Source organism: Anolis carolinensis, chromosome 4 (genome assembly GCF_035594765.1).
Source record: "Anolis carolinensis isolate JA03-04 chromosome 4, rAnoCar3.1.pri, whole genome shotgun sequence".
NCBI classification, from domain to species: domain Eukaryota; kingdom Metazoa; phylum Chordata; class Lepidosauria; order Squamata; family Dactyloidae; genus Anolis; species Anolis carolinensis.
Genome location: NC_085844.1, coordinates 220,318,529 through 220,342,742, shown reverse-complemented (window position 1 = coordinate 220,342,742; position 24,214 = coordinate 220,318,529). Strand labels below are relative to the sequence as shown.

Sequence of the window (24,214 nt, the reverse complement as noted above, 5' to 3'; positions counted from 1 at the left end):
TAAACTTTTAAATGGTAGAAGACCAAAGTTATGGCAAGAAAGCACAAAGTGAAGCGGCAGAAGCATCATTTTTTTCATACTGTATTCATTCCAGCCTCTCTCCTCTCTTGCTCTCTCTCCCTCTCTCTCTCCATGAAGCCAAACATACCAGGAATAAAAACCTCACAAAATCATATAACCCAAAGTTCCTCAAAGCAGACAAGAGCAGACAGCAATCTCCCAAAGCAGAGAATGCAGGAGGCACAGAGGCTGCTCCTTTAGCCCTGTATTCTCATGCTTGTGCTCCCTCTGGTACTAGAGCGCCCTCTGGTGCCATCTCCTAACTAAAAATGCTGCTCATGTATCAAAGCAAAATTGGGCAGAGTGACTGCTCATAGCTCAAGATGCCCGTAAGGAGGGATGCTCATAAATTGAGGTTCTAATGTATTGTTTACATTCCTGCTGTGCTGTTATCTCTTTTGCTGTTGCTATGTCTGTTTATAGACCTTGTGTTCTCCTCTCACTCATTGACCTGCCTTCCCTGCTGCTAACCAATGGCAATGTCTTCTTGTCTCTCACTTTATGAAATATCACCTCATCAGCCATAATCACCCATTATGTCACATCATGCTACATTTGCATTTTCAATGAAAACATCACTTCAATAAGAATGTAATGCTGCCAATGCCCTCAGGGATGCATGTTGTAAAATACATACTTGGCAGTGAATCTCCAAATATTTGTGGATATTCTCATTCACATAATGCAATCACAGATTAATTTCTATAGAGATAGATGGATATTTCCCCCTTTACAAGCGAATGCATTACATTTATCTGGCTGTCACTGTTGTTTCTTGGTTATGATTGCTGATTTTTTTAACTGTCTGGTTCTCAGACTGATCCCATTCATAATCCATAAACATCCCCCAGATGTTTAGAAAGGATGAGTTACTCATTTAAACTGTAAGCCATAGTCAAAATGGAATAATACCTTATATGTGATTGTGTAATCTCTTTTTATGCTAGTATTTCTATATACTCTAAGCATGGAGAAAGTGCAGAAAAATGCAAATCTACACTATAGTGATGGCATTGGTGAAATCTCTTCGAAATCAACTCTTCCAAGCTCTGATTAGGAGTACCCAGTTGCACTGGATACTTATCTGTTGTATAGATTAAATAATATCATCATGTGCCATTTGTTGACTACAATATTACAGATTTAATGGGCTATTGAGTCCAACACCTAGTTCAGTCCAGGATCTCCACCTAAAGTATCCCCGAGAGGTAGCTATCCAGCCTCTTTTTGGAGATGTTTGGAGAAGGAGGTTCCATCACCTATCTAGGGAAATGGTTTCATTGTCGTATCACTCTTACTATCAAGATGTTCTTTCTAGAATTCAATCAAAATCTGCTATCCTCTAACTTTAAATCATTAGAGCTACACCTGCCTACTCTCTGGACTAGACCTGCTTCTTACTCTTTTCAAAAGCCCTTGAGGTATTTAAAAAGTGGGCTGTGGCACAGGCTGGTGAGCAACAAATCAACCTGACCAAGAGGTCATGAGTTCGAGGCCAGCTCGGAGCCTGCGTTTGTCGCTGTCTCTGTTCTATGTCAAGGCATTGAATGTTTGCCTTATATGTGTAATGGGATCCGCCCTAAGTCCCCTTCGGGATGAGAAGGGCAGAATATAAATACTGTAAATAAATAAATAAATAAATAAATAAATGCCACTCAGTCTTCTTGTCATCAAGCAGAGTGTGCCCAGCTCCATCAACCTGTCCTATGTTTTATTTTCCATATGTCTTATTATCCTTGTTGGACGTCTCTGAATCTGCTCAAACTTGCCTATATCCTTCTTAAAATGAGGCTATCAGCATTAGATTACTCCAGATGACGCTTGATCAGCATAGGGTATAGTGGAATTATTACTTCCTGAGAGAAAAGAGATTATTCAGCTTCTGAGACAGACACACTAACTTTTAATGATAATGCCATTCCTTTTTATGTGCTTAGAGATAAGTCTATTCAGTTGAAAAAGACCTGGGGCTACACACAAAAGAATAACAAAATATTAAGGAGCACATAGGCACATCTCCTTTCAGCTCACACTCAAACTAACAGACAAAAGGTCACCAAAATACAACAGAACACCAATGAGCACACAAGTAAGTAATCCTCCTTTCAGTTCACCCAAATGAACAGCATTGGATACATGGCTCAGGAATCAACACACTTCCAATTTGTACCTCAGAGTCCCCAGCCACCAGAACCTTTCCTTGCTTCCTGTTACTGTCACCTGTTTCTGGTTTCCTGTTTGAGCATATACACTGCTGAGGAAGGGGTTGCTTAGTTGGAGAGGTTATTAAGTCTGGTTCTAACACTAACTTTCCCTACAGAGTGTTTCATCACTGTTACAGAACTCTTCATTTCCCTTGACAGTTTCTTCCTACAGGTTCCACAGGACAAATTATCTTTGTATTCTGCCCAAGTTCTCATGTTCTCTGATGTACTGAGGAGTCTCTCTCTCTCTCTGTGTGTGTGTGTGTGTGTGTGTGTATGTGTGTGTGTTAGCTATAGTGCACTGACCTTCTCTTCCAAGAGAGCTATCAGTTTGCACTTGCTAGAGGTGTAGTTGATGAGGCAAGAAGACAAACATTGCATTACACATTGCAGCAAACAACTATGGATCTTGTTGCTACTATCTGTGCAGTTATGTTTCTTTCCCGTTCCTTGCTGTACTTTCTATAAGGAATATATGAGACATAACAATAACAGTGTCTTAAAAATGTATTGCCTTTCTTCACCTGTCTGCTTTTTTTATTTGAGCAACTTCATTTAAAGCTGATAGTTAAAAAGTATGCAGATGAGCTATTATTTCCTAGAATGTTTAGGAAATCTACTGATGGCTTATTCTGATTCTTCAGAATGTGGGATTTATTTTTTATCCCAAAACATATATGTGTTCTTTTTATTAAAAAGCCTGTTGCATGTATACCATGTTTCCCTGAAAATAAGACACTCATAATTATTTTTTTTCTCACAAAGGCACACTATGGCTTATTATCTGGGGATGTCTTATTTTTATCAAGTATAGTACAACAATCTTCATTTATTCAAATATAGTGCTGAGTAAAATGGCAGCCACAGCTTTACTTATTCCCCATGAGGACACAAAATACCTAAAGCACAGAGTCCTGCTCCTCACTTTACTGAGGAGACTTCCTGGGGAACGGGCCAAAGGAAAGCAGCACTGCCAACCGCGGCCCCGTTGGAGCCAGTGACTCACTCTCTCACACACTCACTCGGGGAAGAAGCCTTGCCTGGCCTGGCCCAAAGGGAAGAAAGAACAGAAGGAGAAAAGGGAGAAGGAAAAGGAGGAGGAGGAGGAGGAGGAGGAGGAGGAGGCAAGAAGTGAGAGGGAGACCTGAATTCATCCCCACCACCACTGCAGAAAGTTTTTGCATTTCTATGTCTCCCTCTATGCCTCAGCATGTATCACTATGTCTCATTTTTGGGGTATGGCTTACATTGTACAAATGCTTAGAAATCCTGCTACGACTATTCCAGAAGGCCTTCGTTGACTGATCCTTGTGGGATCATGTTATTTACCTATTAAGCAGTAGACCCTCTGGATTGTTTTTAGGATTCATTCAGCACTTTAAGTATTACACCTGCTGTATAATTATCCCTCCCTGATAACTTGATATTGCTTTGCACCTTGGCCTGGATCTTTTGACCCAAATCGGGATTTTAATATTATTGTGTATATTGACTTTTATGACTGTTTTTAATCATGTTGAAGTTTTACTGCTCGGTTTAATGTTTTATCTGATTTGTGCTGTCGTGTCTGGGCATGGCCCCATGTAAACCGCCCCGAGTCCCTCCGGGGAGATGGGGCGGGATATAAGAATAAAATTATTATTATATTATTATTATTATTATTATTTTATGGGTATTTCTTGTTTTTGGGGAAACATGGTACATGGTGACCCAAGACATTTTGCAAATGGAATTGTGGCTTTGCACACAGCAGTTGACTGAACGCTAAAATATCATTAACAAAATGCTGAGATCTACAGCTATGTTTGCAACATGTTTAATTCTTTCTAGTTCCCTTCATCTTCCTTTTCCTCTCACACACCAACAGAATACCACACTAGACCTCTATTCTTTCTTGATGGAAATGCAAAGAACCCTTTTTCACTTGGGAATAAGAAAGGCCTTCTAACATTTCAAGAGAGCATGTGTGGAAGAGAGTGAGCAGGATGATTTAATTGTCCCCTTCTGATGACCTACAACTTTCCTTTGGGCTTCAGTCTTTTAGGATCGTAGAGGGACTGATGCAGCAACATGACCAACAGTTTTTGCACATTTTAAAATGAAAGGATAGTGTAAAGGAACATTTTAGGATGGAACTCTATCTCTTTCTCCAAGGGTTCTAATAATCATAGGGAATATTTGTGATGCTGTCGTTCTGTGCCTTCAAGTTATTTCTGACATAGAGACCCTAAGCCAACTCTATTATGGTTTTTTTCTTGGCAGAATCTATTCAGGGGGCAATTTTGTCTTCTTCTGAAGTTGAGAGTTTAACTTGACCAAAGTTACACAGTAGGGTTCCATGGCTGAATTAAGGATTCAAACCCTGTGTCTCAGTGTCGTAGCCCAACATTGACTACAATATGCTGGCTCTGTGATTTGTGATTCTTAAGTCAAAATCATGCTGAAATAGCAGAGCAGCACTAATAAGACAGAAGCAGAGTCTACATTCAGTGCTGGTTCTACATTTTCCAATGCCTGGAAAGTAAAGGAGAACAATGTTTTCCACAGTATACTTTTAAATCTAATATTATTCTGAAGGCTGAAACAAACTAATGTTTATATAGTTGTATCTATTTTAGCAATAATTAACAGGATTGGCAGGTTTGTCAGTGTCTTGTATAGTAGGGGACAAGGAATCGGGAATTGATTATATGCATAACCACTGGGAGGGATCCCCACGGTCATGAAAATAGTTCCATGACCCAAATAAGTTTTAGATTTTTTAAATTTTATAAACAGTGTTTTCTATATTAGAAATAACCCAATGATTTCCTGGAGGAGTTTCTGTTACTGCTTGGGCTGAATTGTTTAACAAAGTGAATAAATTCTGTTTAAGTCACAGAAACCCATTGTGTAAGCCTAAGAATTTCTTTGGATGCCAGCTTCACTCGTTTTTGGCATTGGAAATGGAAAGTCATGCTTCCAGCTGTCACCTTCATTCATTCTTCTAATTATTATTATTATTTTGCTAGGTCCTAACACATGCATAATTCATAATGGATAATCCTTGTTCTTATGCCACTTCTTTAATGAAATGTCTTCATTGGGATTCAATTACAAAAGCTTCATTCTTTCAGTGTGCAGTGATAACAAGGGTATGAGGTACAATTTGTATAATCTGGTTACATGGATCAGTTTGCCCGCCCATAGCCTCCTGGGCTTCAGGGTTTTTTTTTTCCTGAATAAATGATGATTGATTTTCCCCACAGCATTAATCATTTCTCTCTTTTCTGCTTTCCTCCCCAACTCACTTTCCTCAGAGCCACAAGCAACCAGCTGCCTTTATAGTTACCCAGCATCCACTACCAAACACTGTAGCAGATTTCTGGAGGCTGGTGTTTGATTATAACTGTTCCTCTATTGTGATGCTGAATGAAATGGATGCTGCACAAGTAAGTCAAATTTTAAATATGTAATTATGTACAGACCAGGTATTTTCATCTACAATGGGATAAGCCAAATATTGTGGTAAAAATATTTCTATAAAACTGAATATAAGGTTTGAATTGAGAGCCCCGGTGGCGAAGTGTGTTAAAGCACTGAGCTGCTGAACTTGCAGACCGAAAGGTCCCAGGTTCAAATCCCGGGAGTGGAGTGAGTGCCCGCTGTTGCTCCAGCTTCTGCCAGTCTAGCAGTTCGAAAACATGCCAATGTGAGTAGATCAATAGGTACCGCTCTGGCAGGAAGGTAACAGCGCTCCATGCAGTCATGCCGGCCACATGATCTTGGAGGTGTCTACGGACAATGCCGGCTCTTCGGCTTAGAAATGGAGATGAGCACCAACCCCCAGAGTCAGACATGATTGGACTTAACGTCATGGGAAACCTTTACCTTTACAGTTAAGGTTTGAATTATGCCTTTCATGAGTGTCTTGGCCTCTTCTACAATTTGTTATGAGTTCATGTTTTGATCCAAAATATAGTCTTAATGCACATCTATACTAATTACTTAGGTCAATTTAAAACTGTAATAGAAAGACAGATTACATTGGCAAGCCTGTAATGGCAAAATTATCTCAAATGTTTAGGGGTATTGATTTCTGTTGAGAGATACAGCCTGTCATGTTTCATAGCAACAGGTATATAGGTATGCAGATGGATTTTGAGACTGAGAGAAAGATGTTAGTAGCATAAGCTTTCTTAGATTGAAGTCCACTTCATCAAATGCCATTTACGAATCCTAAAACTGCATTTGATGGCATTTCTTTCTCTGTTCTTTCTCTCAAATGGGTTTTGCGCACAGGTGGTATACAGAGGTTTGTACAAGAGCTGCTTTCACCATAGATATGGAAGAGGAGGAGGTTATTATCTAATTTCTATTTAGGTTGGATATTGTTATGATTTCATTCAATAGTCTCTAAGGACTTTTCCAGATCAGTTAACTTATGATTGCCTATTTAATACTGAGGATATTTCCCTGGCTTTGTCTTCCCCAGACATTTTAGTCATTTTTTTTCCTATTTGCAGAGTGATCATGTTGAAAAGTTTTGTAATATAAGATGCTACTAGGAATGTTGGTACTTCATGTTTAAAAGCTGGGCTATTGTAATTTGCCTACTATATATATATATATATATATATATATATATATATATATTTATTAAGCACAATCTTTTTACTTTTTTGCCTCCAGCTCTGTATGCAGTACTGGCCAGAAAAGACATCCTGTTGTTATGGGCCAATCCAAGTGGAATTTGTTTCTGCTGACATAGATGAAGATATTATCAACAGAATATTTCGGATCTGCAACATGGCAAGGGTAAATCCTGTTTTCCCATCAGCCTTAGAATTTTGGGCAGAATATCTTTGGAAGGAATGTATCTTTTATATACTCCCTTTTTTCCCTTTCTATTTGTCTTCTCTCTTTTTTGTACTGAGATATTCCATCAGGTAATTTAGGTTTATTCAGTCAGTTACAGGGAAGTGCAGTAACATAGACTTAATGTTTGGTTAGTGAAGTTAAAGCAGGTTCTTATTCTGGTAAGTATACACCCAAAGTTTTTAGTTGTGTGTGTATGTTTTGTCTCTCTCTTTTGAATATTCTTTTTCCACATCTGTCTATAATCCTTTTGAATAAATAATCCATTTTAGCCTAGTTTATTAGTAAGAGGGCTTCTGAAGGATTCCTTTGGATCCTCTTTTGATATAAATGCAGGTAATAAACAAACAAAAAAAAAACCAAACAAATCATTAGTGTGAGCCACAGTTTCCACTTCTCAGGAATGATTATTTCCTATTCAGGTCTTTCGCCACCCATGTGTAACCTAGTTGATCTTCTTTTTCCTCATCTTGTATCCATGCCATCTCTCTACAATTGCTTCTGCTTCCTTTCTTGTTATCCTGGGGAAAACCTTTCTAGTTTTCCTTTGAACACAGAATAGCAGGGGGCATGAAACTGATTTATTCACTTCCTTTTAATTTAACTCTTGCTGTTTTGAAGCCTTCAATAATTTAGCCATCAGTTCAGAGGCATGTTTGAGGCTTTCCATTTCTGTCTCTATGAATGTGGGATCACTGGGTCGGGAAGAAGGGGGCTCCACATGGTCCACAGTCCCCCATAACTTACAATGTTGATTCTCACCCTTTGAAGTTAAAAATGTTGACTCATTTGTTTATTCATTCATTGTCCACAATGTACCAGATATAGTTTGCTGATTTTATCAGTGTTGCACAAATATATGTTCCTTGCTCTGACTTATGGAAACCTTATCATGGGGTTTTAGGTTAAAAAAAAATAAGCATTTCCATGGCAGAATGGGGACTCGTAACATGGTGTTCAGGTATCTAGTCCACCACTCAAGGAGTGCCTATATTAACAAATTGTCTTTTTCCTTCTGGAGGAACTCGGTCCTCTTTCCAATATAATTACCCTGTCTCTAGTGTCTTATCTCTATGTGTTAACCATTCATGATATATAGTCCCTCCAGCCATGAACATAATGTTCCTTCTAATCTTTTATGTATCAGTATTTTTCAGTCTGCAGGAAATGGCTATTGCTTGCAACTGAGATTCTTGAATACTAGTTTCAGAAATTCCTGAAGTGCTAATGCCCAAAGAAACCTTGATGTTTATCCCCACAAGTAATATATCCCATGCAATTAATCCTTAATGGTCTAGCAATTATTTAAAAGGAATCCTATGGTTGAAGGATGGAGTTAACAACTGTGTAAATCCAGTTCTCATTCCAAGGATTCAGTTTCTCCAAACGTTTTCTCTTAAGGTTGAAGTGCTACCTGAAATGAATACTTCTTAGCAATACTCTACAAGGACAAACGGCATCTTTTAAAATTGTTTTGATAAGGAAAGCTGGAAGCTGTTTTATACTACCTATGTTCCAATATCTGAACTTTTACCTAGAAATGTGGGTACATTAATGGACCAATGTATAATTCTTTTCCTCCTAGCCACAAGATGGATACCGTATTGTTCAGCATTTGCAGTATATTGGCTGGCCAGCATATAGAGATGTTCCTCCTTCCAAGCGCTCTCTGTTGAAAGTGGTTAGGAGGTTGGAGAAGTGGCAAGAGCAGTATGATGGACGAGACGGGCGGACAGTGGTCCATTGCCTGTAAGTGCATATACCTCTTTAAGAAAGAACTGTTCACTAAGTGAATGTTCATGGATCTACCAATATTTGTTGCTTTGATAAAATACCACAGACAGTATTTATATATAAAAGGTAAAGGTTTTCCCCTGACATTAAGTCCAGTCATGACCGACTCTGGGGGTTGGTGCTCATCTCCATTTCTAAGCCGAAGAGCTGGCGTTGTCCATAGATACCTCCAAGGTTATGTGGCCAGCATGACTGCATGGAGCACTGTTGCCTTCCTGCTGGAGCGGTACCTATTGATCTACTCACATTTGCATGTTTTCCAACTGCTAGGTTGGCAGGAGCTGGGGCTAACAGTGGGCGCTCATTCCGCTCCTGGGATTTGAACCTGGGACCTTTTGGTCTGCAAGTTCAGCAGCTCAGTGCTTTAACACACTTCGCCTCCAGGGCTCCCCTGATAGGCATAAAGAATCCCTATTGACCCATTTAATCTACTGTATAGTACATTAAAAATAGGACTTGAAATCATTATGTTGTTGATTGAGATTTGAAGAAAGATACATATGGAAAGATATTCAAATTCAATTAATTAACGAGAAAGGGGTTTCTGTATGTTTAAAAACTCTTAAGACAAGAATCATCCTTAAAACCTTTTCTCATTTTTTTCTATCCACCCTAGAGCAGACTCGCCCTTTATCTGCCCCACAACACACATCTGGCAGGAGATCAGGGGCAGACATCCAAAGAAGGTCAACACCAGTATCCTGGTCACCACACAATGATATAATCATGCATAACCTCTAGTGCAGACCTGTACAACCTGTGGCCCTTCAGGTGTTAGGGACTCAGACTCCCAGAAGCCCTGGCCAATTTGCCCAATTGTCAGCAATTGTGAAAACTGAAATCTCAAATACCTGGAGGTCCACATGTTGTGCAGGCCTACTCTATGGGGATCACCAAGAAATTGTAAAGATTCCACTCGGGTCATGTTCCAGGACCCAATATGGATTCTACAATCTATAAATGCATAAATTCCATTATAAACAATGGTGTAGTAAAATAATATCTCTTATATAAAATGAAGAACAACTCAAAATGTATTACAGGGCATTTTGGGAATTTTAAATGGTAGCTAGATCCAGAATGTATACATGCTACTTAGAATTCTATCCTCTACTTCCAAATGAAAAAACTCAAAGGGGGCGACAACAACGAGCTTTGCCAGTTCTTAAAAATGTCAGGTCTTTTGTGTAGTTCAGGATCCTACCCTTAAGGCCAAATAATTAAAATATGTATATCACCACATGGTGTAGGATGTGTCTACTTTCCCTCTTATACTAATGCATTGATGAACCTGTACATATAGAACCTACACAGGTATTAACCTTTCTAAATATATAAATGCAGATATTCATGCTAGGGGGAATGTCTTAGATTTAGAAAATTCCTTGGACTTTAGAAAGAAATTTTAGAAAAGTGTCATTTTTCTGAAACCAATCTTCTTTTCTCTGCCTAGGAATGGTGGTGGCCGCAGTGGCACCTTCTGTGCTATTTGTAGTGTATGTGAAATGATCCAGCAGCAAAACATCATTGATGTGTTTCACATAGTGAAAACCTTGAGAAACAACAAATCCAACATGGTGGAAACACTGGTAAGTACAAGCAAAGAAAACAGGCATAGAAGTATGCTTTCCCAGTCCTTTCTAGATATTATTGCTCTCAAGAGCTACTTAGATATTAGTCCCCTTTAGTATAATGGTAGTAGGTAAAGGGTAAAGGTTTTCCGCTGACATTAAGTCGAATTGTGTCCGACTCTGGCGGTTGGTGCTCATCTCCATTTCTAAGCCGAAGAGCCGGCGTTGTCCGTAGACACCTCCAAGGTCATGTGGCCGGCATGACTGCATGGAGCGCCGTTACCTTCCCACCAGAATGGAACCTATTGATCTACTCATATTTGCATGTTTTCAAACTGCTAAGTTGGTAGAAGCTGGGGCTAACAGCGGGACCTCACCCTGCTCCCCGAATTCGAACTGCCAACCATTTGGTCCGCAAGTTCAGCAGCTAAGTATAATGGTACTTACTGCTAAATAGTATGTCATCTGCTTATTTACTACTAAGATCGTTACTTTTTTAAACTGCAGCTCCCATAATTCTTCTTCTCCCAATCAATTGCAAGTCTTGTCTTTTTTGCTGTAATTTAAAGCCCAATAATTCTTCAAGTAGACAGCCTTTTGTAGTTAAAGCAAGATCTACCTATCTTGCCCAGTCGAGTAAAGAAATAGAGATAACCAGTGATTCTGTGGAATGCTAAATACAATTTGGGAATCCTTCATTGTTAAACTCTAAATTCTAGCGTTATTTATTTATTAATTTATTACAGCATTTCTACTCCCGCCCTTCTCACCCAATAAGGAGATTCAGGGCAGCTTACAATATAAAACACATATATAAACAATTACAATAACATTTCAATTCAATTTAAAAATTTGATTACATTAAAACATTCATAAATACACATAAATATACATTTAGGCGCATTTCAAGTTCAAAACCGGGTCTGTCACTTATATCCTAGAATATATGTTGTAGTTGATGCTGCCTCTATTATCCAAAAGTCTTGTTCCACAGCCAAGTCTTAGCTCTTTTATGGAAGAATAGGAGAGAGAAAGCCTGCCTGACTTCACTTGGGAGGGCGTTCCATAGGCGGGGGGCCACCACTGAAAAGGCCCTGTCTCTCGTTCCCACCAGACGGACCTGTGAGGCTGGTAGGCCGAAAGCAGGGCCTCCCCTGAGGATCTTAAATTACGTAGTGGGTCATATCAGGAGACACGTTCAGACAAGGAAGCTGGGCCAGAACCGTTTAGAGATTTATAGGCTAAAGCCAGCACTTTGAATTGTGCTCGGTAGCTAATTGGCAGCTAGTGGAGCTGACGTAACAGAAGAGTAGTACGCTTCCTATATGCCACTCCAGTTATCAACCTGGTTGCCTCCCGTTGGACTAGTTGAAGCTTCCAAGCAGTCTTCAAGGGCAGCCCCATGTAGAGTGCAATGCAGTAGTCTAAACGGAATGTAACAAGAGTGTGGACCATTGTGGCCAAGTCCAGCTTCCCAAGGTATGGGTGCAGCTGGTGCACAAGTTTTAATTGTGCAAAGGTTCCCCTAGCCACCACTGAGACCTGGGGCTCCAGGTTCAACAGTGAGTCTAGGATTACTCCCAGACTGCGAACCTGCGCCTTCAGGGGGAGTGTGACCCCATCCAGCACAGGCTGTAACCCCATACCCTGTTCGGCCTTCCGACTGACCAGGAGGACCTTTGTCTTGTCTGAATTCAATTTCAATTTGTTGGTCCTGATCCAGTCTGACACAGCTGCCAAGCATTAGTTCAGGACCTGGACAGCCTCCTTAGTGACAGGAAGGAGTGACAGAGCTGGACATCATCTGCATAAAGATGACACCACACTCCAAAACTCCTGATGATCTCTCCCAGTTATGTTAAACAACATGGGGGACAGTACAGAACTCTGCGGTACCCCACAAGTCAATGGTTGTGGGGCTGAGCAGGTGTCCCCCAATGACACCATCTGGGACCAATCCTCCAGGAATGAGTTGAGCCACTGCAAAACAGTACCTCCAAGCCCCATCCCCACGAGGCATCCCAAAAGGATACCATGGTCAATGGTATCAAAGGCCACTGTGAAGTCCAGCAGAACCAGCAGGGACACATTCCCCCTGTCTAGCTCCCGGCGAAGATCATTGACTAAGGCAACCAAGGCTATCTTGGTACCATGCCCCAGCCTAAAGCCAGACTGTGCCAGATCTAGAAAATCAGTGTCCTCCAAGAATCTGTGGAGTTGCGAGGCAACCACACATTCCATGACCTTGCCCAAATAGGGGAGGTTGGAAATAGGCCAAAAGTTACCGAATTGAGTGGGATCCAATTATGGCTTCTTCAACAGTGGTTTGATCACAGCTGTTTTCAGGTTCACTGGAAACTTGCCTTCCCAGAGGGAGGCATTCACCACCACCTTCACCCACTCAGCCAAACCCCCTCTGGCTTCTCTCATCAGCCAGGATGGGCAGTGGTCTAGGATGCATGTGGTTGGTCTTGCCTCTCCAAGGATCTTGTCCACATCCTCAAGCTCAACCAATTGGAATGAATCCATCAAAACTGGACAAGCAGGTGTTTGTGTTACATCCTCAGAGACTGCTGTTAATATGGCGTCAAAGAGTGAATCAGAGTGACTTTGTCCACAAAGAACCGAGCAAATGCTTCACAGTGGGCTGCTGGGTTGTCAGGGATCGCACCTTGAGTGGTGGGATTTAACAACCCTCTGACAACACGGAACAGCACCACTGGATGGTTCTTTGCAGACTCAATATTGGCCGCAAGGTAAGCTTTTCTTGCAGCTTTGGTTATTGCGGCATATGTCCTAAGATAGGAACATAGCCGTGTTTGGTCTGATTCGCTGCGCTCTGAACGCCACACACGCTCTAGTTCTAGTGTTAATCCTGATTAAAGTAGAGCCATTGAATTAACTGGATTTATGTATGTATTGACCTGCCACTCAGCAATAGATTGACTGGATCTAATCTGATTGATATCAACCAACAGGATTTTAGCAATGAACTTTGAGTATGTCTCAAAGTATGAACTTGCATGCTGATATAAAAACAGGAGGGAAAGTATCTTAAACAATATCTTGTCTTTCTCCTTGTGCTCTTCCTTTCGCTTGTTATTTCTTCCTTTTTTTTCTTTTTAGGAACAATATAAATTTGTATATGAGGTTGCACTGGAATACTTGAGTTCATTTTAACCGTCAAGGGCATGGAGCTTGCTGAATTCCAAAAGCCTTGATGTTTGAAGGACATCAGTCCTCTCCCCTTCAAAAGAGTAAAGGGATGAAGAGTGTAAAGTTCTTCACTGCTGAGTGAGAGACCAGATCAGATCTCAGTGCCATTGGGAGGAAGAAGGATCTACCAATATCTGCTATCCAGAACATGTCTTGCTTTTTAAACAATCTACTGTATGAATTGGAAAAGCAAGAAGCAGGCTGGAAGATTCTGCTTTCTAATACTTTCTGACTGATTCTCTGCCATTTTGGATGTGTATTTTTGTTTTTCCTTGAGACAAATGGGGATGGGGAAAAAATACTTGGATAATCCTTTGTCTTCAGCTCTGCTTTCTGTTTTTTTGCTACAAATCCTCACTTTATATTTTTAATTTCATTTATCAGCCATTTGGTAAAGGAAAAAAGCTTCAGTAGACACATATTAAGGCTTTCAGCACAGTAAGCCTTTGTGATCAGCTTCTTAAATGAAAAGGCCACTGTCATGAAGCTGTACATTCCTGTCTGCTGCCATTGTCTCAGAAGCAGAGCACAGAGCTAAGAGGTTGCTGGTTAATTTTCTGCCTTGGTTGTTACACAGTGCTAGTAGATTTCCAATGTTCTGCATGGGTTGGTTACATCTTAATAGTTCATATCAACTGCAGCATTTCTGAAGCAGTCCTGTAAAATTGCACCTCCTAGCCACTGAAAATGAGAACATCTTAAAATTGTCATCACGTTTCCAACTATTGTTCTTTGGTTTGTACTGAAGTTAAATTCATGTTACCATAAGTATTTGTGTGCAGTGTCCTTAATGCTGATTGAAATGTAAGGAAAGGCTTAAAAACCCGTTGGGTTATAACAAGCATGGGCAAACTTTGGCCCTTCAGATGTTTTGGACTTCAAAACATTGTCGAAGTTTAAGTCCAAAACACCTGGAGGACGAAGTTTGCCCATGCCTGGGTTATAAGCATATTGCAGTAAGCTTATTTTGGCGGTTGTTTCCATCAACTATCTAGTCTTTATTATAAAGACAGGTTCTGCCACGTGATAAGTGATGGTCAAGATCACAGCCGTCTTGCAGACATGGCTGAGAGACACTGATCAGTAAGACTGGATGGCAGCAGTTCACACCTTCTGATAAACAGTATTTTTAATGAAAAAATGAAGTATGTATTTATTAGGAGTTTGCAGTACAGTCAAGTTTATCTTTGCAAGTTAGACTTGTCAGTCATATTTCCCCAAACAGGGGATATAACAGAGTTGTAAGTATCTGATCTTGAGATTGGAGAGGAGAGATTGATGTTTATGGCATGATCATGGTCCAAAATAAAGTACAGATTTCATATTTATTATCCAATGGCTAGCCAAACAATACAGTTCCTATTTGATAAATGGCAAAATGTTAGCTCTACATAATAGTAACAGCAGCAACAAAAGGGTCAACACTGGCATATTGAGGGACAGTATCAAGATTATACTCCTCAGACTTTTCTTTAAAATCTTAAAATGCAGTTCTTGGAAATGTACACCAAACAATTCTGGTGTGTTGCCTCAGATTAACAATTATATTTTAAAGCTATAGAATCATGTATAAATTGGGTAGAATATAATGTCCAATTTCTGTTTCACTATGTGCCCTGTTTAAAAAAGATTCCTTTTATAATTTTTAGTATTTGTATACAGTTATCCATCATTAATTAGCCTCCAGTTTCCTTTTAAATATGTGGAGAAAGGGATCAAAATTCCTCTCTGTCTGATTCAGCTGAATTAATTATGGTTTTTGAAGTTGGATCTGAACAACAATACAACTTTGGATCAGGGTGATCCATTTTGCAAAAAAATATGATGGCTGAGACTTTGCACACAACAAATGCAATTAGCAAGAAGGTAAGCTAAGATGTAGCATCTCCCAGAGCCCTTTAGCTGTGTGAGGTTACCATGTGTCAGGTCTTTTGTCACAAGTACCAATGTGGAAAGCCTGTTCTTTGATATTAATACCTTTCCAAATGGATATATGATTCATTTGGGACATTTACATGCATAAACAGAATGTTTAATTTTTGCTGTGCAGACCTACATAGTGAATCTACATGAAAACTAACATAATAGTTTATTACATTCTCCATTGGAAATCACAGGCATTTACAAACATTTCAACATATCTGTTCATACATCTTTGAACATATGTTTGCATCTCAGACCTATTATTATTTTAGCCTTGAAAAAAAAAAACAAAATACCTGGTATGGGTGTTGATGCTTTGCTTGGCATACTCAGCTCGGTTTCCTGTCAGGGGAAAAGGTTTGCACATTTAACAGTTTTATTTTTTAGGAGTCCCTACTGTTGTGCTTCTATCCTCAGGTCATTTCATTAATAACCAGCCTTAGACATATTGATTTGGGACATTTGAAATATAGTATTAATTTCTTTTCTTTTCTTTTCTTTTTTTAGAAAAAAATCAAAAATCAAAGGGTAAAGCAACAATAGCTGCAAGACATCTTAATTTAGAAGGCACCTTTAATTAGTAATCGTTTTGCTCCCAGGACATATTTTTACAAGTTCACTGGAAGGATAAAATCATTAAATCCCAGTGAAGCAATCTATGTTTTAAATGTGCAAGTAAATAACAGAAGTAGCTACAAAATTTGTAGCAACCAGAGCTAGGGATAAAATCCTCCTGGAAATGCTAAATGTGTTAACAACAAAAGCTACAGAGCATAAAACAGTCTTGCTATTTGCTTGAGACAGCACATTTTCTTGCCCAGTTTAGAGACCTTGTTTATTGGGCTTGATCCACCATTGCTTACTTTGATATAAAAGAATAGGAACAGCGTAATAAACAGCATAATGCATTTGTGATTCCTCAATCTTCTATTCTGTGTGATTGAGGCATGAACAGGCAGTATGTAATCGAAGCATTCTAGTTGAGTGCAGAGAGACTGTGTTGGGAAAATGTCCCAGTTGTAATTGTGGTTGACTGTTCTCTTGTTTGAATAAAGACAGAGGCTGGAACTTGATGAATGGTGCTATAGATATATCTCAGTTAACAAAGTTGTATTCCTGTATTCCTGTGTATTATTTCTTGAACAGAATGATTGGTATCAGCAGAGGAAACAACATGGAAAGGATAGGAAAAAGTTCTTGCACCACAAAAAGATCAGTTCAGTATAGATCTGTGGTTTAACTCAAGCATTATTGCATTGCTTAATATGCCACAATGGTCTGATAGCAAAAGCCTGTTACCTCCAGTTCTCTTATACTATCCTACCAATGCAGATGGTACTAAAAAAAGATCCAGACAAAAGGCAAAGAGAAAGGAAAAAGAGCTTGCAAAACAAAAAGATCTTTATCAAAGGATTTGTTAACTTAAATAGACCAGCACTCTTGCAGCTATATAATTATTATGATTTAGGGAAGATGTCAGGTGAAATCTAATATATAGATAGGTAAAGGTAAAGGTTTTCCCCTGACGTTAAGTTCAGTCATGTCTGACACTGGGGGTTGGTGCTCATCTCCATTTCTAAGCTGAAGAGCCGGCGTTGTCCGTAGACACCTCCAAGGTCATGTGGCCGGCATGACTGCATGGAGCACTGTTACCTTCCCGCCGGATCTATTGATCTACTTACATTGTCATGTTTTCGAACTGCTAGGTTGGCAGGAGCTGAAGATAACAGCGGCCGCTCACGCCACTCCCGGGGATTGAACCTGGGACCTTTCGGTCTCCAGCTCAGTGCTTTAACGCACTTCGCCACCGAGGCTCATAATATATAGATAGTAATATTTAATTTTAAAGAGAAGAATGATAGAGGAGAGGCAGGCACAAGGAAAAGCAATGGACATATTTACCCTGTGATACCACAGTCTGCCATGAACACAAATTAGTGCAAGTGTGGAGAGTGGATCCAAACTGCCTGTTTTATGAGGAGTGTTAATGTACCAGCCCAGAAGAAAATTGAGTAGAACTGAAGACAGGTTCCATGTGGAATATTTAAAAAGATATGGGAGGGGGCATAGAGAGAGAGCGAGAGAGATATGAAATATCAGAGGTGGGATTGCAAGAGAAGAGGGAAATGAACATATAGAATCATAGAATCATAGAATCATAGAATAGTAGAGTTGGAAGAGACCACATGGGCCATCTAGTCCAACCCCCTGCTAAGAAGCAGGAAATCGCATTCAAAGCACCCCCGACAGATGGCCATCCAGCCTCTGCTTAAAAGCCTCCAAGGAAGGAGCCTCCACCACGGCCCCGGGGAGAGAGTTCCACTGTCGAACAGCTCTCACAGTGAGGAAGTTCTTCCTGATGTTCAGGTGGAATCTCCTTTTCTGTAGTTTGAAGCCATTGTTCCGTGTCCTAGTCTGCAGGGCAGCAGAAAACAAGCTTGCTCCCTCTTCCCTATGACTTCCCTTCACATATTTGTACATGGCTATCATGTCTCCTCTCAGCCTTCTCTTCTGCAGGCTAAACATGCCCAGCTCTTTAAGCCGCTCCTCATAGGGCTTGTTCTCCAGACCCTTAATCATTTTAGTCGCCCTCCTCTGGACGCTTTCCAGCTTGTCAACATCTCCCTTCAACTGTGGTGCCCAAAATTGGACACAGTATTCCAGGTGTGGTCTGACCAAGGCAGAATAGAGGGGGAGCATAACTTCCCTGGATCTAGACGCTATTCCCCTATTGATGCAGGCCAGAATCCCATTGGCTTTTTTAGCAGCCGCATCACATTGTTGGCTCATGTTTAACTTGTTGTCCACGAGGACTCCAAGGTCTTTTTCGCACACACTGCTGTCAAGCCAGGCGTCCCCCATTCTGTATCTTTGATTTCCATTTTTTCTGCCGAAGTGAAGTATCTTGCATTTGTCCCTGTTGAACTTCATTTTGTTAGTTTTGGCCCATCTCTCTAGTCTGCCAAGATCGTTTTGAATTCTGCTCCTGTCTTCTGGAGTGTTAGCTATCCCTCCCAGTTTTGTGTCGTCTGCAAACTTGATGATCGTGCCTTCTAACCCTTCGTCTAAGTCGTTAATAAAGATGTTGAACAGAACCGGGCCCAGGACGGAGCCCTGCGGCACTCTACTTGTCACTTCTTTCCATGATGAAGACGACGCATTGGTGAGCACCCTTTGGGTTCGTTCGCTTAGCCAATTACAGATCCACCTAACCGTAGTTTTGTCTAGCCCACATTTTACTAGTTTGTTTGCCAGAAGGTCGTGGGGGACTTTGTCGAAGGCCTTACTGAAATCCAGGTACGCTACATCCACAGCATTCCCTGTATCGACCCAACTCGTAACTCTATCGAAAAAAGAGATCAGATTAGTCTGGCATGACTTGTTTTTGGTAAATCCGTGTTGACTATTAGCAATGACCGCATTTGTTTCTAAGTGTTTGCAGACCACTTCCTTAATGATCTTTTCCAGAATTTTGCCTGGTATTGATGTGAGGCTGACCGGACGGTAATTGTTTGGGTCGTTCTTTTTTCCCTTCTTGAAGATAGGGACCACATTCGCCCTCCTCCAATCTGCTGGGACTTCTCCCGTTCTCCAAGAACTCTCGAAGATAATTGCCAGTGGTTCTGAAATAACTTCCGCTAGTTCCTTCAGTACTCTTGGGTGTAGCTGATCTGGCCCTGGGGACTTGAATTCGTTTAGAGAGGCCAAGTGTTCCTGGACAACTTGTTTCCCTATTTGGGGTTGGATTTCCCCCAATCCTTCGTCCATTCCGTGTTGCTGAGGTTGAAGATGGCTTTCTTTTTCTGAGAAGACCGAGGCAAAGAAGGCATTAAGTAGTTCTGCCTTTTCCCTATCCCCTGTCCCCTGTCGCCATCATCCCATCTTCTCCTTGCAATGGCCCTATCGCCTCCTTTTTCTTCCTTTTTCTACCAACGTAAGCAAAAAAGCCTTTTTTGTTGTTTTTTATGTCCCTGGCAAGCCTGAGCTCATTTTGCGCTTTAGCCTTGCGAACCTTTTCCCTACAGGTGTTGGCTATACGTTTGAATTCTTCTTTGGTGATTTCTCCCCTTTTCCACTTCTTGTGCATGTCACTTTTGAGCTTTAGCTCAGTTAGAAGTTCTTTGGACATCCATTCTGGCTTCTTTGCACTTGTCTTATTTTTCTTCTTTGTTGGCACTGTTTGCATTTGGTTTAAAAATCCTTCGTTGTTGTCTGAGACTAAGAAGAAGTGTTTTCAGAATAAGAGACTAAGAAGAGGAGTTTGGAATATCATTTCTAGCAAATAGACTGCCACATTTCTCCAAGGTACAGAACGATAGAAACACACAGTTAGAAGAGCACAAGAACCATCCAGTCCAACCCCCTGCCATGCAGGAATTCACAATCCACACACCCCTGACAATATGTTAATCTTTTTATTTTAAATATTCCTGTCTGCCTCCTATACAACTCAAGGCAGTTTATACTTTATGCAATATAAAAGCTGAGTATCCCTTATCTGAAATGCTTGGGATCCAAATTCAAACTTTGAAATAACTGAAGTTCATAGCATACATAACAAGATATCATGGAGATAGGACCCAAGTCTAAACATGAAATTCATTTATGTTTCATATACACCTTATGCACCTTATGAAGGTGGTTTTATATAACATTTTAATCATTTTATGCATGAAATGAAGTTTGTGTATATTGAACCACCGGAAAGCAAAGGTGTCCATATCTCAACCACTCAACTTTGAATTTGGAGTATTACATATTTTGAATTGCTTGACAAAAGATGTTCAACTGAGATTTGATATACAATCAGCGTGGGATGCATGCTGTAATGGAAATTTGACAACCTCAGATGTCATCTACATTGATTATTCAATGTAGTTTGGAGCTAACTTCAAATTGCAGTGGTCAGACAACAAATTCCTACAAACATGCATGAAAGAAAACCTTTAATGCAGATCAGTGTTCTTTGGTTTTACTATCTTGGGCCTCAAACTGGTTTTAGGATTTTCTATGTAATCATCTGTACAGTGAAACTATTTTCTTCAATATTGATTTGAAACTGCATTTAATGGTCAATGTAGATGGGCCCTCAGTGAGCTTTAGCTTGATAAATTATCTATGAAACTGTACTAGTAGGATAAAAAATAAAAAAAGAATTTGGATAAAAGATGTCCAGGATTTTCTGGATTGATAGAAGTCTTCACTGTTTAGGAGTGTTGTTTTGTGCAGAAAACACCATGTTTCCTTGAAAGAAAATGTTTCGTGCACAGTAAATAATGTAGTTGGGGACTTTTTCTGCACAAAATGTGGAAAACAGCATTTTCTGCACAGGGAAAAATGCAAATTTTGTGCAGAAGTACTGAGCTATGATTAGTGTGAAAACTATGCAGTTTTTAAAGACTTTCCCATAGCAAGAAAAATTCTTAAAATATTATTTTTCTCAAGGAAAAAATTAGAAAAGAATTATTATTATCTGACTGTAACGAAAACTCAACATCTCAGGAAATATATGGGGAATCCTCCATGAACCTACTGTATTATTTTCTAACCCAATTCAGAAACGCTAGAGATTTATCATAAGTAAATAATAACAACATGCAATTGTGAAGTATGTTCAGGAGGGAAATGTCTTATACAATTGAATTGTTATATTCTGTATTTCTCACAGAACAATGTTTAAGCCCACTCTCATCAGCCATTCAAGGCTACGAAGTCCACTTTGCAGCAGTGCCTTTGAAAAAAAGCATCCCTCCTACAGTATTGTTAAAAATGCTTTGTGCTTGAGAAATGCTTGACATTTTTTCATCTCCACCCATCAAATAAATGAAATATTGAGTGGAGTGTGATGGAAGATCTATTTAGACATGGTGATATTCTATGCACTTCACGCACTGCGTGGGTGCTAACAAATAGACCTTGAATAGATTTAAGAATGATGTGAGGTTTCTTAAGTTCAGCTTCCTTGTTGACTGAGATTTTTTTTAATGGAAGAAATAACTCTGATGCCACACACTCAAAATGATGTAAACTGGGGCTATAAGTAACAACCTTATTTTCACTCACCTTTCTAATGTCAAGAATAGAACTGTAAATGTTAATATCTTCATTCCTATCACACCGTAGTTGAAGATGCTGGCAAAGATGGATGTAAAGAAAGAATGGAGATAAAGAATTGCATACAAAACTCAAGAAGTGTTGTTCTAGGTTTTGAGCACAGTCAACATTTCCTCACCTTATGACTGCCTTACATTTTAAGAAGTTCTTCACTGAGATAACCGCTAGAAAATATTTTTTAAAACATCTCATTGACAGAACAAGCCGACTGATGCTAGAAGCAGCTGGTACAATCTAAACATGTTAATAGTACATCTCTGAAGTTTTTCAGTGAACCAAGTAGTCCTTTTTTCACAAAAAAAAACCCCACAATGTTCTTGTAATTTTTGTTTTTTAAACAAAGGTTCCTGTCTCATAAATTCCTGCCCATGTCCTGGCCACCAAAATAACCATGATACAATAATCAAGAAATTGTGGCAAACAGGCTGCTGTGTATAGACTTGCCAGCAGACAAATATCTCATTTATTGAAGCTGTTCTTCCCTGTGAGATTTTCTGTAACTTTCCATGCTGTGTTGTATTAAAGAGAAGTGCTAAAAGTAAGCCATGTTGTGCTGGTAATGTTTCTATACATTCAGAGGGGTAGATCAGCACAACTACACTGTGGTGTCAAGGAAGTCCATTAGCTGTATTTAATGTGTTCATAGGTCTCCAAAAACTATGTCTTGTTGTACCAGCATTCCACATTCATTTACTGTTTGTCAGCAAGGTTTTATCAGGTTAGCTAGTCCAAAAGTGAATGCATACTGTTACATTACATTGTTAATATTGGAGAACCAAGCCATTTCTTGGCCTGTTATCAGCCATTCTTCTTTCTCTTTTTGGACAATCCCATGATTGGGTTGACAGAGTTATTAGCTAAGGAATCTCCCCATAAGCTTTGGCATCATTAAGCAATCCTGTAAATTGCGTCCTCTGTAAAGAATAGAACTTGCCATATCCAGAGAAACATATTTTGTATCCTGATATTTTCTATGCTATTGACTACATAAGTGCTCATAGATAAGACCAATTCTCAACATCAAAGTGGGAGGAAAAAACATAATTTGATTACTTTTCCCCATACTAAAACAGGTTTTGGAAATCAGTTTTGTTCATACAAAAAAAAAAAAACCCCGAACAAAATGCAATTATAGATGAGCTAGGAAGGATGGGGAGTAAGCACTAACCTGTTCTCATTACTTTTCCCTTCTTTTATCACCTCACCTTCTGAAGCCAAGATGTACTAACATCCAAAAGGGCATAGTGTCAGCTATATTCCTGTTATCTTCTCCCTGCAAGAATGAGGGGGATGTAACTGTACTCAACATGTCCCAAGCTAGTCCAAAAATTGTCTTTTAGTTGAGGAGAGCAAATTTTGGCTAGCTGGATTGTTGCATGATGGCTAAATAACCTTTCTTTTGCAGGTACCCTGGATGCCTAAGTTTATCACTGAAGCTCAGTTGTACAGTTTGGATGTTTGATAGATAAAGCACGTATTAAAAAGAGAGAAAAAAGGAAAATATAAATATGAACAATTCAGCACTGTGCATTCAGAGTTTTCTTTTCTTTCTGGTTTACAAGAAGGGAAGGTAAATGTCAAGTCAATGAATATCAGATATATTTTTTGACTGTACATTACAGTGAAGTGTAAACTTTTTTTTACAACTGCAAGTCCATCTTATTTATTCTTGTAAATGTTTCCCAGATAATGTTTGTAATATGGGCTGTGTTGCAAAATCCATACAATAAACCTGTGATCCAAGATTAATGTTTTACTAAGAGATTCTTGCACTGGTACTTATTCCTTTTTTTGTATGAATTTCAATGTTTGATGTGAACAGAAATAGGATAACACCTACCAAACGAAATTGCAAAGTATGTACATGCTAAAAAGACTTAAGAGAAAGATCAACCTCAGAACTACTATCATTCATATATATATATATATATATATACACACATACACACACACACACACACACACACACACACACACACACATACACACGCACACACACACACATACAAAAGAGTCAATGCTTTTGTATTCTGGCTGAAAACATTCTTTCTCTGGGTGTAGCACATTTACAGCCATCTATAAATAGAATTGGTGTTACTTCTATAATCTGAGTAAATACAGAAGTAGCTAGGTTTGTGGATGAATTCAAATAAGTCAAGAAAGAGAAATCCAAAGCAGGCTGTAATGGGAGTCCAGATGATGTAGCCAAGAGTTTCATTTTGTGTCTAGGCATATTAGAAAAGCAGGTCTGAAAATAACAATAAAAATGGCATCATTGTAAATCTATGATGTAACCAATTTTAATGCTATATACAGTATAGAAGCCTAAGAATTCTGCTCTTCACTCTGAAAGGCATTGAGTTAAACACTGAAACCATATAATAATAATAATAAACTTTATTTATACCCCGCCACCATCTCCCCAATGGGGACTCGGGGCGGCTTACATGGGGCCATGCCCAGAACAATACAATA

The 24,214-nt window shown here is 39.5% G+C and overlaps 1 protein-coding gene across 23 annotated transcripts in view; it reads left to right on the top strand.

Moving 5' to 3' along the window:
- The window catches only part of ptprt (protein tyrosine phosphatase receptor type T), an 845,816-nt gene extending 822,315 nt beyond the window's left edge, over positions 1–23,501 (top strand). For all 23 annotated transcript variants that reach the window (XM_062979724.1, XM_062979726.1, XM_062979725.1 and 20 more), the window contains 5 exons: positions 5,564–5,695; positions 6,936–7,061; positions 8,707–8,870; positions 10,369–10,504; positions 13,613–23,501. In XM_062979724.1, coding sequence (XP_062835794.1) covers positions 5,564–5,695; positions 6,936–7,061; positions 8,707–8,870; positions 10,369–10,504; positions 13,613–13,666 — 612 coding nt within the window. In that variant the 3' untranslated portion in view covers positions 13,667–23,501. The remainder of the gene's footprint in view (positions 1–5,563; positions 5,696–6,935; positions 7,062–8,706; positions 8,871–10,368; positions 10,505–13,612) is intronic.
- Positions 23,502–24,214: the final 713 nt, after the last annotated feature.